This window comes from Cavia porcellus, unplaced genomic scaffold (assembly GCF_034190915.1).
Source record: "Cavia porcellus strain 051 isolate PalLab524CR breed Dunkin Hartley unplaced genomic scaffold, mCavPor4.1 scaffold_28, whole genome shotgun sequence".
Lineage (NCBI taxonomy): Eukaryota > Metazoa > Chordata > Mammalia > Rodentia > Caviidae > Cavia > Cavia porcellus.
This window is the reverse complement of record NW_026947511.1, coordinates 37,507,730-37,523,981: the sequence shown is the minus strand read 5'-3', so window position 1 is coordinate 37,523,981 and position 16,252 is coordinate 37,507,730. Positions and strand designations below refer to the sequence as shown.

Sequence of the window (16,252 nt, the reverse complement as noted above, 5' to 3'; positions counted from 1 at the left end):
ACACTTTTTCTGGTCGAGTTTTTACCAGAAGGAAAGAACCCAAGTGCTTTTTCAATATAGATATCTTCTAATTAATGCCAAAGAAAATTTTAGGGAGAAATGATGGCAGTTCATTTGCGCAGATATGGGATACTCTCCTGGACGCTGGGTCTGCACGCTGGGGGTGGGGGTGGGGATGGCAGGGGAAGCACTTGGGTAGAGTGGGTTAGTCCATTTGTCTTAGAATAAAAAGAAGTGTGAAAACAGATAGATGGGGTATCCAGGACTCAAGAGACCTAGCAAATCTCCTCCAATAGCAAATTTTCTTTTCTCTTCAATAAATTAATGAATTCTCTTCTCTTTTTTTCTTTCTTTCTTTTTTTTTTTTTTTTTTTGGTACTGGGGATCAAACTCATGACCTTGCACTTGCCAGTCAGGCGCTTAAGCCACTGAGCTAAATCCTGGGCCTCTCTTCTATTTCTTACCAACCTCATCTCCGCACCCCTTTCTTTTTGAGATAGTGTCTAGCTATGCAGTTCAGGCTGGCCTTGAACTCTCCATGTTAGTCTAGACTGACCCTCAAATTCACAGCAGTTCTCCTGCCTCAGCCTCCAAAGTGTTGGGATTACAGGTGTGCGCAACCACACATGGTTTCCCAAATTTTAAACAGTCTACTTCTAGTACTTTAGGAGGCTGAGGCAGGAAGACTGCAAGTTGAAGTATAAAAATAAAAATTAAAAAAAAAATGGCTGGGGACACATCTCAGTGCAAAGGTTAGGTTCAATCTCAAGTACTGAAAAAAAGTCTTTTGTCTACTTTTTTTTTTTTTTTTAAGACTGTCTCACTGTGGGGTGTCTCCCCCAAATTTGGAACTCCTACCCTCATAGAACTTTTCTGCTTCAGCAGAAAGTGGGATTACAGGTTTGTGCCACCTCACTGGGCTTGGTCTACTTTCTTTGGCATTGCTTGAGCCACACAGATTTCTTATCGGGTTAGGAATATTGTGTTCGGCATCTATCTTCACACCTAGGACTCCTTCAGGCTACATTACTGTCTTCCTAAAACTGCAGTGCAACTTATTGCCCAGAGTAATTTCTTTTCCTTTAAAATCTGAAGCATTCGAGGCATTTCCCTCCCTAATCTTTATGTGTTCATGTCTCATCTCCTAGAGCGTAGTCATCAGGATAAGGGGTGCACATCAGCTTTATGTTTATTTTTGCTTGGGAGGAGAATAATGAACATCAAACAATTTTTGACTGAAGAGCAGACATGCCCTGTTCCACCATAACAGCACCACGCAGCCCACATCTTGGTGAGACACGCACATTGGATTTGTTTTTTGCTTCTTTTTGGACTCTGCTTGTGAACTTGACAATTCTTGTTTTAGAATCATGTGCAACGTTTTTGGAGGTAACAGGAGACCGGAAATTGGCAAAGGCCGGCCTGCAGGAGGGCGGTGCTGGCGTCCACCAGCTGTGGCTCGGTGCAGACCCAACACCACGCTGCTGACTCCGGAAACTGGGGTGCAGACAGGTCCTTTATCCGGGCCAAAGCGGCTACAAACTGAGAACTCAGGCTGCCAGCCCCAAACCGCAGAGCGGTTTAGCGTCAGTGACCGCGAATTAGGTGTCAAGATTTCTTGAAAGGGCACGCAGCTCCCACGCGCGTTCACGTGCAGCCGAGTCCGAGTAGGCGCCGACGTGACGTCACCGCACCTGGCACCCGGCGGGCAGAGCGGGGCGGGGCCTGCGCTGGGTGTTCTCGCGAGACCTCCGCGTCGCGCGCGTTCGCACCTTCCTTGCGGCGGTCGCGTCTCCTCAGAAGTGGCGGCGTCCGGACGGCGGGGCTGAGGGGCGGGTTCGGCGGGCGGCGCTCGTGGCGCGAGGGCGGGCGGCGCGCGGTGGATGGAGGCGCCTGCTTGGCCCGTCTGACTCGGAGCGGCCGGACGGCTTGTGCAGCGGAGGCGGAATTCCGCGGGCCCCAGCATGGGTGAGTAAGGGCGTCCCGGTCGAGGTGGGGTGTGGGCCACACGACCCCGGACTCCTGACTCCCAACCCGGCTTCTGACTGCTATTGGGAGTCCAGCTCACTTTCCGCCCCGCCCCCTGTACCCCTTGCCCCTTCCCCCGCCTCGCCGTCACCCCGAAAGTCCGGACAGGGGAAAATCCCACTTGCCGGCTCTTTTGGGGTCGTTTCCGGGGACCCGGGGCCACACCCCGCCAGGCCCTGTCCCGGGGTCGCGGAGCCAGCGCTTCCTGTGTAGCTAGGCCTGGGCCGGGGCTGGACGTTCTGGGTTCTGAAGTTCACTTTGCAGGCGGGGGATCCTGAATGGGTCCCAGGGCCGTGAAAGCAGTTTGTTGAGCGCTGTAGCAGTTCTCGTAATTAAAAGTTCAGCACGGGCTGGATGCGAACCCCCTCGATGCTTTAAAATTAACTTTCTTAACAAAAGTTTTTTTTTTCTTTTTTAAGTTAGATTTGTGCTTCTGTAAGAATAATAAACCAAGTTCGGGGTGGTGGAGCAAATCAGGGGGACGCTATCACTTCTTCCACTCCAGAGTTGGTGCTGCTTCCTATCCACAAAACCATTACCGGAATTAATAATTCATGAAGCTCACAGGATTTAGTGGCAGGGCAAATGCAGAGTACTGCTGATGTGGCATCCGCTGCCCACACTTTGTTTTGTGGAGAATGCGTGGAGCTCAGTGTTTGTAGACACTCGTCTGACTGTTTGGTGTTTTTAGACTTTCTAATTTTATGTTTTCTCACTTCCCTCCTGCTTTAAGGTGCCTTTTACACACCCAGTGTTCTTGGACTCAGACAGTAAAACGAAGTGTTTGCTATTTGGAATTTTCAGATGAATTTCTTTTTAATCCATTAGTTGTTCTTACAAAGTAATTGTGGGCTTACTTTTTTAAGCACCAAATTATAAAACCATTTTAACTCTTTGGGTGAAAATTACACTAAAGTTACATAATTCTTTATCTGTCTTAAATAGGATGGATGTTATAATTAAACTTCTTTTGATGTGCTAATCATAATTCATGACTTTTTAAGTTGCTGTGATGTGCTGAGAATCTGTTGGATGGTATGTTGGACTGTTGATCCAAATACTAAATAACTCCTTTGGTTTTTGAAGTAAAGTGCTTTTTTCCAGCTTTTTCATTGGCTGTGCCTGTAACATGGATTGGTGCCACCCCCACCCAACCCCATCTTGTTTTGTGTTCAGTACCTGTAGTGTGGAAATCACATTCACGTTTATGATTCTACATAGGGGAGAAATCAGCAGGCCATTACTAGAGTATGAGGCGGTAGAGAAAAGTAAATGAACACCAATACTTGAACATTGCAATACCTCTTTTCTTACTGGCTGACCTGTGTTCTAGAGAAGTGAGTTGTCAGATAATCTTGCTGAAGATCTGTGTTAGCATACTGTCAACTTGATTACTCAAGATACGTTTTGAAGATCTGTTATGTGGGATGCTTGTAGTTATTTTTTGAAAAATGTGTAAGATTTTGTCAGCTGTCTTTATTTCTTAGGATTTAAGATGCAAATAATAAAATATTTACATGATGCCTTTACCTAATTTGTCACAGAATGTAAAGCCTCACGTTTATTTGTCTCGAGAGTAATGTGATACCTTTAAGTGATGGTCCTTATTAGATGATGTACATGATGAGCAAGTATCCTCACAGGGCTTCATCTCCTGGATCGTTAAGTGGGAGGAAAGTATCAAACGTAGAAGTTGTTAGGATCGATTGAACTATTGTAGAGTGCTGATAATTTTCATTTTCAAATGATTTCCTTAACTCTTGTTAAGGAATTTCCTTAACTCTTGTTAATTCGAGAACAAACGATTATTTTTGCCATTGTTAGAAGCAGGATATTATTTTTCAGAGATCAATGAAATGAAATCATTTTGCACTCAGAAATTGAGTTTTATGTAATGTGACCATACAAAAATTATTTAGATACTAATATTTTTGTCAGTATTGAATATAATGCAAGAAACTACATTATTTGTTTATTGCTTAGGAAAATATTTTATTGTTTTGGAGAAACTTTCTTTTGTCAATGCTAGCTGAGTACCTAATCCAGGGCCTTATGCATGCCAGGCAAATACCTCTGTGACAGAGCTACATCATCTTCCTAGGGAGAACTCTGAAGTGGATGAATACTAGTAGACACTTAACTTGAATTTTATGTTACACTGATAGTTTTAGTTCTGTTTGTTAACAGGATGCTTATCAAGAAATTTGATGCATCTGTATAATGGAATTTGGAATGACCTTAAAGGTGATAGATAGGCAATATTTATTTTTCTATATTCCAGGAATTTAGAATGAAAGAAGATAGAAAATGGTACAAAATATAACTATGTAAATTTTTACTTTTGAAAAAATGTGTGGATCTTAAGGACTGAATTTCCTAATTTAAAATTTATTTTGCAAGCTTATCTATAGCCAGAGGTGTTGGTACGTGCCAGTAATTACAGCACTCTGGGAGACTGAGGCAGGAGGATTTACCAGTTTTGATGTCTGTCAGGCAACTTAAGCAAGACCCTGAATCAAAATAAAAAATAAAAAGGCTGGGGCTGTAAAGTGTTAAGGCTCTTAGTTCAGTCCCAGTGCTGGGGGAAAAGGCTTACAATTTGCATTTGGTTTATTTTATACATATATGTGTATAACAGTAATTTGTTTTGTTGTTCTTTGGAGAAGATCTTCATTCACGCAAATCAGTAGTTGCAAATAGAAATTTCCTGCCAACCTTTCATTATTAGGATTTACTTCAGTTAAAATAGTGCAAAGCAGGAAAAGAAAAAGGAATATTAAGAAACTTTTGTTTTAAACTTAAATTACTGACCAATCTAGTAATTGTATTCTTTAATTAGAGGAAGCACTCATGATCATATTTTTTTTTTTAATGTTTCAGGCTTTGAATAGTTTTAATTCTGCAAAATCATATTATGGATGGGAGTTAAATTTCTAGTATGTTTTCCTATAGAAATTAATCTGAAGTTTGCTATGTACTTCTTAATGAGGAGTTTTACAAGTAAAATTATGTTATAATAATTTAGTAAGATAATTTTGAGGCATTTAAAATTAAAAAGTTATAAAGCAGAAAGTCTTTTGGTTCATGATATCAATAAAAAATTTCCCTAAAATTTTATATATATCTAACACAAACCAGTGACACCCACCCCGGCTTCCTCTGATGGAATATCTCCCTCTATTAAATATATTTTGAGTTTGATAAAAATTTTATGTGAAGTAATATGTTTGTGTCAAAGGCATGAAAATAGGTTGAGAAAGAATGTCAAGATTCTTGATTTTGGGGAGCGTAGGGCGGATCTACAGACTTGTTTTTTCAATACCTGGGGGACGAATGCTGTGAAAAATCAGGTTTGCAGTGTTTGTGTTCAGAAACGAAAGGACAAATAAAATATAACGTTGAATATTCAATATGATGGAGCTGTGACCTGCTTGTTGTAGGAATTGTTGTCTACTACACAGGTTCAACACAAAGAGAATTCAGGTGCCAAATAATATCTGCAAGTGGGCCGAACATCTTTCTAGAAGAGGTAGGGGTAGAATGCTAGTTTGGGAAATTTAAATGGAAGTTCATATATGCGTGCAGTGGGCAAGTCAGGATCAGAGATAACATTGCAGGATGCAAGAAGATGGAGCTGGTCAGCTTGAGCTTGGACTGACTTGGGGTTGGTAGGTAACATGAGTTAGCGATCAAGCAACTCAGACTGGCATGGTGGGGAGGAAAGGGAGGAAATAGGGTCTGTGAGAGGACTTGAAGACCTAGCCATAGGGAAATGAAAACAGACAGGGCCCAGATTTCTTATGAGCGATACAAGGTAGGTACAGTCATATCTTGGTACTCCAATGTCTTAAAACTTCTTGAATTTTGTACTTCATGCATTTTGACAAAATTTTGTAGTTAGTGGACATTAATAGCTATATCTGTATAATACAAGTGATCTTAAGTAACCTTTGGTTTTAATAGATCCATCTACTTATCTAAATGCTTGAGAATATTCATGGTTATAATCTACCATTCCCATCTATTTATTTGGTCCCAGACAATTTGATGGACCAGCTTTTGCTGTTCTTTTTGTCTGCATGATCCTGAAAGCAGAGCAGGTTGTGAATTTTCGGCATACCTTCTCTTTCAGAAACAAGTAGTATACAACCTCAAGGGTGTTAAGTAATTACAACTGCCAACATAATAGTACATGGGCAAGCAAGGAATAAGAAACGTTAAAGTACTTTTAACTTTTGATCCTTTGGTTTTATTGATATGGTACTGTATTAGGGAAGTTAGTAGAATCTCTCTTGTCTTTCTCTCTTAAAAAGAGTATGCCTTTCCTTTCCAGTCCTCCCCCCGCCCCCACTTTCTTTTGGGTTTGTTAGGTGTTTAGACTGGTTGACAGTAGGACATTTAAATGCTGCTATGAAATGTTAGAATCCCTTCATAATTTTGTGGACTTTTCTAACCTGAGAACATACTACAGTGGTGTATTTTTGAGTCATAACCTTGGTTTTAGCCCCAAGTGAGATAAGCATTTCCTCTTGGCTTCTAAATGTTTCCTTCTTTGGACTAAATTTGACATTTTTTTGTTTGTTTGCTTATTGGTTTTTGTTTTTGTTTATTTCTGAAGGTCACAGGGGCTTGGATGTTCTCTCTTTAACCTGCCTGTTTTTATTGAACTCTGATTTCCTGAAAACATAGTTGTTTCCAGTTAAGGGAATTTTAGTCTACGAAAAAACTCTGCTATAGAAGATCTATTATTTTGAATTGATATATCGCTTAAGATTTTGACAGTTAAAATATTATGACAATGCTATGGAATCCTTTCCTAGAACCTTAGCATGTCATATCTCTTTCAGATTTTGTATACTTTAAACTTTCCACCATGATCTTGTACCTAAAGGGGATATATTCTAGTGTCAGAAATGTTAAAGTATAATAGGAGGTGATAAAGGTTATTTGGATATGAATTCTTGCATTAGAAGGCAAGTAGGATTTATTCATCTTCCATTGATGTGACTGATTGTTGATGATGATGATATAGTAGGTATTGGCAGTTATGTTAATAAGCTTTCTGTTGCTCTAATAAAATATCTGCGATAATTAACTTAAAAAGAGGGAAAGCTTGTTTTGGCTCACTGTTTCAGAGGTTTCAGTTCATGATCTCTTGGCTCAGTTGCTTTGGGCTTGTGGCAGCATAGTATGACATAGCAGGAACACCTGGCAGAGGGAGGCTTGCTCACCTTGTGGCATTCAGGAAGTGAAAAAGACACAGGGAATGTTCAGGGTCCTGTCAAACTCTTCAGGGACATGCCCCCAGTAGCCTAAGTTTTCTTCTCTAGGTTCTACCTCCTAAAGATTCTACCACTTCCCAGTAGTGTTACTTGCTGGGAACAGGGAATCTCTGGGGGCCATTCAAGACCCAAATAATAGCAGCAATAGCCAAGATATTTTTCCTTTACTCTTGGCATGAGTTTTTACAGTGCAGCAAGCTTTCACTTGAGGTGATCGTTTGAGATATTTTATTTTATTTTATTTTATTTTTCAGTACCGGGGATTGAACTCACTACCTTGTGCTTGCCAGGCAGGCGGCCTATGCTGTTGAACTAAATGGTCCAAGATATTTTATTTGAAGTTCTCAGTGACTGACAGTACTGAGGTCAGAAACTTACTTAACATCTAGACTGACTATTAACTATAAGAATGTCAGTCCTATAGTTATGATTATTGTAATAAATGCCAAAATATTAATATAGTCATGAGTTTTTTTAAGAAATGTATTTATAGCTGGTTGTTCAAATTTAGGCTGTTGTACATGAATTTTCTCATTTACTTTTGAAACAGCTTTATTTAGAACTGCGTTCTCCTAAGATCTAATTTACATTAGGCTTTAGTTAAAATTTCTTCTTTGCTGGATGTAGTGGCACATAGTTGTAATCCTGGCACTTTGGGAGATTGAAGCTAGAGGGTTGCAAGTTACCGCTTGGGTAACTTAGTGATTTATGGAGACCCTGGCCTTAAATACAAAAGGACTGGGAATGTAGCTCAATGCAAGGAATTCTCTATTCAATTGCTACTGCTGCACACCCAACCCCTGCATTTTTCCTCCTCTGCTGTAGCAGCTTACACTTGTAAATTTTTTGACTACTATTTTGGTGTATGTGTGCACACCATATAAAATAAAGAATCTATTCTTATTTATGTTCTAACTAGGTCATTCTTATCAAACAAATTTGAGGGAGCAATTTAAAACATTGCCTTAAGCGATGAAATAAATAAATTTTCAGAATGAATGTCAAATGGAAATATGAGGACTATTTCAATACTTAAAAGTATGCTCTTTTGCTAAAATTATTCTTAATTCTTACTTTCCTTATTCTGTAAAACACACTTAAATTTATAACTGGAACCTCATGGCTTAAAGCCTAAATGAAAATCTTTTGTTATTCTGTACATTTTATATGTAAATGGAATCACTTGTCTTGTGCTCATGGATGCTAAAAACTGCATTATTTATTTACTGAATTGAAAGTTTTTCAACCTTTCCATGACTAACAAAAAATTGAAGCCTGTTGTATGTCCATTAACACTGATTAACACTTTAATATGGAGTCATTGGAGAGAGCTAATCTAATAAGTAATGTAAAATTTAAATATATACATATATATTTGTTGCTGTTGTGACTTTTTTAATTTTAAAGGAAAAACAATAAACAGTGGTACAAAATTTCAAAATAAGATTGTACAAGAGTAACAATAGTTAAATACATTGAAATATGGTCAATGATGCCTAATGAAATTACGTTTCAAATTGGTGGTTGACATTTAAAAAAAAATTCCTTCTGTATAGCTTATTGAGACTTTAGTTAAGAATCAATATTTCAGATATGAAGCATCTTATCTTGGTAGGTGGGCCTATTGATTATCTGCTCCATAGCTACCTAGATAAGGGAAAGTTACACATTTTTAAATGAGAAACATTTCTGTGTGAATCTCTGGGTTATCATTAACCAAATTTAACCATAAAGAGTTACTTTTTAGCTTTAAAAGTTTGTTGAAAGTGAGGTATACAATTTTAAACTGTAAAATTAGACTGTTTAAAGTGGGTATTATGAAACAAGTAAAGGTAGATGTACACACATACTATTCTTTGAAGCTATGCTAATCATAATTTTATATTTTCTAGTAGCCATGTTAGAAAGGAATTAGTGAAATAAACTAATAATTTTTGGTTATGTTGGTTAAAGAAAATACATTTATTTCAGCATACTAAATATATAGTGATTGATGAGATTACATTTTTTTCCCATCTTTGAAATATGATGTGTTTAATATTTATATAACGTCTCTGTTTGGACTATCCACATTTCTCATGGTCAGTTGGTCAATTTGGTTTATGTGGAGGTATTTCATTGTACAGTATTTTAACATGTGACTGCTGAATACCAGCTAAATAGTGCAGTTTTAGAATGTAAAACTTGCAAATGTTTTGAGATTTTGAATCAGCAGATCTGTGTGGACCTAGTGAGGATATATAAAAGTAATGAAAGATAAGGCTACTTTGTTAGATATTTAATAATTAGTGGTAATTAAAATTAAATACATAAGTACATTTTTTATGGAAAAATACATTTTACAGAATAGCGTGCAATAGGTTTCATGTATATTTCGTTTTCTAAATGAAATATTTTTGACTGGACACCATTGCAAAGCCTGTAAGCTGAGCTGGGCAAGAGGGTGAGGCAAGATTAAAAGTTCCAGGCTAGTCCGGGTTACGCTATCTCAAAATAAAAAAAATCAAAGGGCTGAGTTGTGCCTTTAGTAAAGAGAAAGCTATCTTTCTCAGTTTAATACTTTTTAAACTTCAGAAATAAGAAAAAAGAATGGTGTTTCATAAATAAATACTGTTGATACAGAGGTAGAAAGGAAAACAAAAACAATTTTTATGAACACAGTGAATTCCCAAAAATGACATGGGGAAAAATTTCACAGACCCTTTTTTAACATTTTTTTGCATTTCACAGACTTTTTTTTTTTACATTTCACAGACTTTTAACTGTGTAAGAATTTGTGTGGATTTCTGCAGTACAGTTGTTTTGGAAAAATGCTCTCTATGTTCTTGTGATTTTTAGTGAGGTGTGTGACCTGAGAAAAGTTCTGAAAAACTACTTAGTAGCTTATTATGTGATTTCTTCCTCACATCTTAACACTTTCAGTTCCTTTGAGTTAGTCTTCTCATTATTTTTTATTTTTACTTTTTTTGTCTTTTTGAGGTAGGGTCTCGTTATGCAGTTCAGGCTGGCCTTGGGCTGACTTTGTATCCCAAGCTGGTCTTGAACTTGGAACCATCCTCCTGCCTCGACCTCCTGAGTGCTGAGATTGCAGGCATGTGCCACCATGCCTGGCTCATTTTTTGGGGGGAAAAATAATTTAACAAATGTTTCCTTGATATTCTGTGTCAGCACATACAGAAGCACAAAAATGGCAGACAGAGTATTTGCTTTCTGGGTACTTACTCATTAGTGAGGAAATTGCAGTACATTGTAATAGGTATTAATATTTAGTGAATATTAGGTATTTTTGTTTCAGGCACAGTTTTAAACACTGTACAGCCATTACTAATTCTCACATCAAATCTACTTTTTTTTGAGTAGTTACTCTTATTTTACAGATAGGAAACAATAATTCAAGGCAAAGGCAAGTGTTTGAACTCAGGCAATCCTATGCTCTGGTTATACTCTCAACTGCAGTAATATGTGGAACAGTCTTTGTCTTGGGAGTTTGGGTTATAGATAACAGACATTCTTGATCTTCTTTAATCCTGCCCTATTTTATCCTGTCTGTAATCCAGGTTGTAACTTACTTTGTAATTTCCTTGTTATACTCTTTATTTTTATTTACTGTATTTTGCAGTGCTGGAGATACAACACGGTCCTCAATGTACTAGGCAAACCCTCTACTACTGAATCAAATTCCCAGTATATTTGTTCATTTCTGACTCACCTGTTAGATTTTTTTCTTGTCTTTTTTTTCCTTTTTATCAGTACCGGGGATCGAACTCACGACTGCCTGCTTGTAAGGCAGGCGCTTATGCCGCTAAGCTAAACCCCCAGCCCCTTCACCTGTTAGATTATAAGGTCCAAGAGTACAGGGAGGTTTCAAAAATTTTTTTCTTTTTTAGAAATACTACAAGTACCAAAAACAAGTGTCATTTAGGAGCAGCCACTTAAATATTTGCTGAATACACATTGAGTGTGATTATACTTGTTTTATAATTAGCATATATGAAAACTGAATTCATTGAACATCAATATTAAACTTGAAATGAGAATTAAGAACTCTGTAGTATGTTATTATCTTTCAGTTAGTGTGAAGTACCTGTTAATTACCTGCTGTATGATAGACATTGTGCTGGGTTGTGAACACAGTGATGAGGAAATGCTCTCAACTGCTAGTTGGATAATGTCTTTAGAACTTTGATTTAACCATTCTTTGATTATAAAAATTAATCTTATTTTCTATTTGTGTGTATTTTGGTGAATGCTTAGAAATTTGGAGAAATATAAGTGATTGTTGGGGCTGGGGATTTAGCTCAGCGGCATAAGCGCCTGCCTTACAAGCAGGCGGTTGTGAGTTCAATCCCTGGTACCGATAAAAAACGAAAAAGACAAAAAACAAAACAAAACAAAAAAAACCCAAGTGATTGTTTCAAGTTTTTTCATATTACTGGTTAATGTTTTTTTTTTTTCTTCTCCAAAATGTTCTAAGAAATAAGAGGATATGCTTTAAAATCAAATCAGTGCAAGTCTGATCTTGCTTCTTCCACATCTTGCCTTTAACTCTGGGTGTAACAATCTCTGTAACTTTGATTCCTGTTTCTGAAGAATGGGAACAGTAATATTTTATGCCAAATACTCAATATAGTGCTTAGTATAATAAACATTCTGGAAATGTTAATAATCAAATATCAAGTGAAAGGAAATTTTAAACTAACCAAAAAATGAAGAGTTGATATAAAAGGATTTCATTCAATTTCCAAATGAGCTTTAAAAACATAATAGTTATAAAGATGACTTGTAAGTAGTGGAACTTAAAAGTCATGAAAAAATTTGAAGCCATCATTTGAATTTCTCCATGTTTCTGAACATTCACCAAAAATACATATGTATGAAAAACAAGCTTAAATTGTTATAATCAAAGAATTGTTAAATTCAAATTTCTAAAAACTGGCCAGCAGTAATGTGAGTTGAAATGAGTTTATTGGTTTAGTTTAAAAATAAATGTAGCTTGATGCGGTAGGTTATTGGAAGCTGAAGCTGGAGGATCACTTGATTTTGAAATTTGAGATTAGCCAGGACAACATAGTGAGACCCCACTTCAAAGGAAAACAAAACAACCCTTCCCAAAAGAAAAAATAGCAACAAAACAACCCAAACAAAGGTAAAAATTTATCACCTAAAATTGTGGAATATTATTGTACATTGTGCACATGTTTTAGTAAATATTTTCTGGTAAAATACTTGTAAAAATTTTAACTATGTTTGTGTAATCACTTTTCTCATACTTAAGACTCAGTACCTGACACCTGCAGCTTTAAGGAGGAGTGGTTTATTTTGGCTCACATTTTCAAAAGTTTTAGTTCTTCATGCTCAGTTGCACAAACATGTGGGCAAAGGGAAGCTACTCCCAGTAAGACATCTTGTAGTAGCACCCTCAGCTGTTGAACTTCATAGCACCCTCATGATCCAACTGTATGTGTGTCATAATAGTTTTTTTTTTTTTTATTCAACTAGAATTTATGGGTTATGGCGTGAGATGAAAATCTAAATGTGACCTCTTTCTCTGATTGTGCAGTTTCAGATTTTGGCAGCCCTGTAGTGACATTTTGGACCATTTAATGCTTTGTCGGGATTGGGGGGACTATTTATGCGTTGTAGGACACTTAGTAGCATCTAGTCTCTATCTTTTAGATGCTTAGGTTGCATTCCCTCTCTGAAACAGTAGAAAGGATTTCCACACATCGCCAAATGTCCTGTGTTGTAAAGATCAACCTAGTTGAGAACAGTTGCCTTAATACAAATCTTTTATGTGTCAACATTTTTATAAATCTTGCTATCGTGAGAGGACTGAATTACCTTGTTGGCCCCAAGGCTAATTTTCTGGGGCAAGGCTTGGAGTTGACTTCATGCCTTTTATTGGAACCAGAGGGATGCAGTTCACATAGGAAAAAGCTAAATTTTATTAAATGCTATTTTTGAATTTCATTATGATTTTCTTGTTTTGTCTGTTAGATAAATTAGATTTTTAAAGATTAAACCTGTCCTGTGATGACTGTGTTGTGATTTCGAATTTACTTAATTGGCATTTTATTTAAAATGCTGTGTATTTATGAGAGTACATTGATACATTGAGAGTACATGATCTTTAGTCGTAGTACTATTTGAATTGTTTTAAATGCTGATGATTTTAATTAGTGGAGTTTTGTAAGTTTGTTTTGTGTTCTGTGGTAGTTTTCAAAGAATTAACCTTTAAAGTACATAGTCATTTTTCAGGAAAGTGCTTTTGATGCTGGTTTAAACTGGTTTTTAGAAGTATTACTAGATTGTAAGTCTGTTTTAAAAGATTCCATAGTAATTTGTGTTTTTTCATTAGTATATATTTGTAGTACATAATAATTACATTCATCTTGACAGAGTTGATCATAATCATTTTACTTCTCCTTCCTTTCTTCTGGTTTCCCCAATCCCCTTGTCATCGCCAGTTTTTTTTTTTTTTTTAAAACAAAATTTTCATTTCATTCAGTGTTTAGATTTGCAACTTTGGACTGGCTCAACTCTAGTATTTCTCTTTAGAACCGACAGGCCTGTTCATGTTTTCTGTAATCTTTTGTGGCTCCAGTTCATTTTTTACTGCTCATCTTTATAGGCATCTTTGGAGTGTTTAGTCTTTTGAGATGCTTTGGAAGTGGGTTACTGAATTAACTAATCATACAAGTATTGCTACCGTTTGATGTGGCTTAGTAAAACTGGTCAATCAGGTAATTATAATTTTAGTATTTAGTATGAGAGAAGGTGACTAATTAAATACTAGCCAAATCCCAAATAGGATCATGGGAATCTGTTTTATTCACTTTGAAAGCTTGGTTTATTTAGTTCTAATAAATGAGAACTTAGTGTTGAATGTAGTTTGATAATCTGAAAAAGTTAGAATGCTACCTGTGTTTAAAAATAGGCGCATCCAAATAGGCACACCTGTAATCCCACCTGTACTCAGAAGGCTAATGCTGAAGGATCGTTAAAGTTCAAGGCCATCCTGGCAATTTAGCATAACCCTATCTCAGAATAAAAATAAAGATGTAGCTCAGTGGTTAGAGCACCCCTGAGTTCAATCCCCAGTACCAGTAAACACATACACCCATGAAGAGGATAGAAGAATTAAGAATTTCAACAAGTGTCTCTAGAGATCACAAAAGCAAGAACGGAATGAAGTAAAGTGTTGGCAGAAGAATACAGCAACCTAGAAGCCTATATCAAGCAAAATTATCCTTCAGAAGAGAAACAGACTTTTTCAGTTATACAGAAACAAAAGTGCCTTAAACTAGCACATGCTTATAATCCCATTTCTTGCACTTGGGAAGCTAAGGTAGGTGAATTTCCATGAGTTCCAGATAAGTCTGAACTACTTGTTAAGACTGTCTCAAAAAACCAAGAAAATCCCAACATCCAAAGATACCTTTCCAGCAGACTTGCCATAAAAGAAATGTTAAAAGAAGCTGGGGATACAGGTCATAAGCCCTTGCACAACATATACAGGGAATGGGTTCAAGCTCCAGCATTGCAAAAGGAAAGAAAAAAAATATAATAACTTGACGTTCTTTAGAGAAAAGGAGAAATAGAAACTCAGACCTACATAAAACAAAAGCATAAAAGTAATTGAAAGTAAAAATCTTATCTTTTAATTAACTGATCTAAAAAACAATGGTTTAAAGTAATAACAGCAACAGTGCATTGGATGGCTATAAGTAAGTATGAATTAGAGAAGTGAATGATGTCCATGTAATATGGGCAGAGAAAATGAAAGAAGGTCATATGGACAGATGGAGGAAATACTTCAAAGTATCTAGACATATAAAGTGTTTTAGAGTTACTTAAAGGTAAATTTAGGATTAGTTATAAATATACATTGCAGACTTTAGGGTAACTAAAATTTTTAAATACATACCTTAATTCGTTAAACAATTTTATTAAATAGTGAAAAAGTCTTATTTTTCTTTGAAATTTACCACTTTTAATAGAAAGAATGAATTGTGTGAGTTTCCAAAATAGGAAGGTGTTGATTCTTAAAATGGTGGCTTACGTGTTAGTTGTATAAGAAACTCTTGAATTAAATAAGGTTCTGTTTAAGCAGTTTTAACTTTTCAGTAAATTGTTATATACTGTCTGGTAAATAACATAGTCTTTTTAATAACTTGTTTTTATCTAGTTAACATGTTCATTGCAAGATAGTGTGAGAGACAAACTGGTGACTACCTTTGAATCCAAAACAATTACTGTGACTTTGATTATTTGGAGATTCATTTCCTTATACTGATATGTAAAAAGCTGGCTAGGGTATACCTCTTCAATTGGCTAAGCAATTGCAAATAAGGCTAGCCAAGGTGCTATTAAGCATTCTCTATAGCCGACAGACAGTCCTGTTTCCTCACATAGTGTTCTCCATGTACAGGATTGAGCACTGTGAGATGTTAAAGCAAACAGCTCTGGGAATGTCAACTGGGTAGAGCCTTAGGATAAGAGGCTATGACTCCCCAGGGCACAAGAGTTTGCACACCAGAAACCAAAGCCATAGCCCCTCCAAAACAATTCCACTGCTATCCTAATTGGATTTTGTAAATTGATCCTTCTGCATATCTTTATCTCTGCAATTTCCAGAGATGTCAATCTTGCATCTGGCCAGCCAGCTCAAGTTACTCAGGTAATTCCTGCCATCCTCACTGTCACTCATCCCTGAGCCACCCCTCTTCTTCACAAGATAATAAATTCTGGGAGAGACCGAGGATCAAGCCCTTTGTCCGCATGGCCTCACGGGGATTGGATTTAGGACCCGTTAGCTGTCTTAACTTGGAATATGTCTTGGTGTCTTTGGATTGGTGGTGGTAGATTGGAATTAACTTGCTAGGATTCCAATGAGATTACAAATACAACTTTTTGTATTGTGAGGAAAACTAGAAAGAGAA

The 16,252-nt window shown here is 36.9% G+C and overlaps 1 protein-coding gene across 1 annotated transcript in view; it reads left to right on the top strand.

The window, feature by feature from the left end:
• Positions 1-1,748: 1,748 nt before the first annotated feature.
• Cd2ap (CD2 associated protein) overlaps positions 1,749-16,252 on the top strand; it is a 94,840-nt gene continuing 80,336 nt past the window's right edge. The window contains exon 1 of the mRNA XM_013156852.3: positions 1,749-1,968. Coding sequence (XP_013012306.1) covers positions 1,965-1,968 — 4 coding nt within the window. The 5' untranslated portion in view covers positions 1,749-1,964. The remainder of the gene's footprint in view (positions 1,969-16,252) is intronic.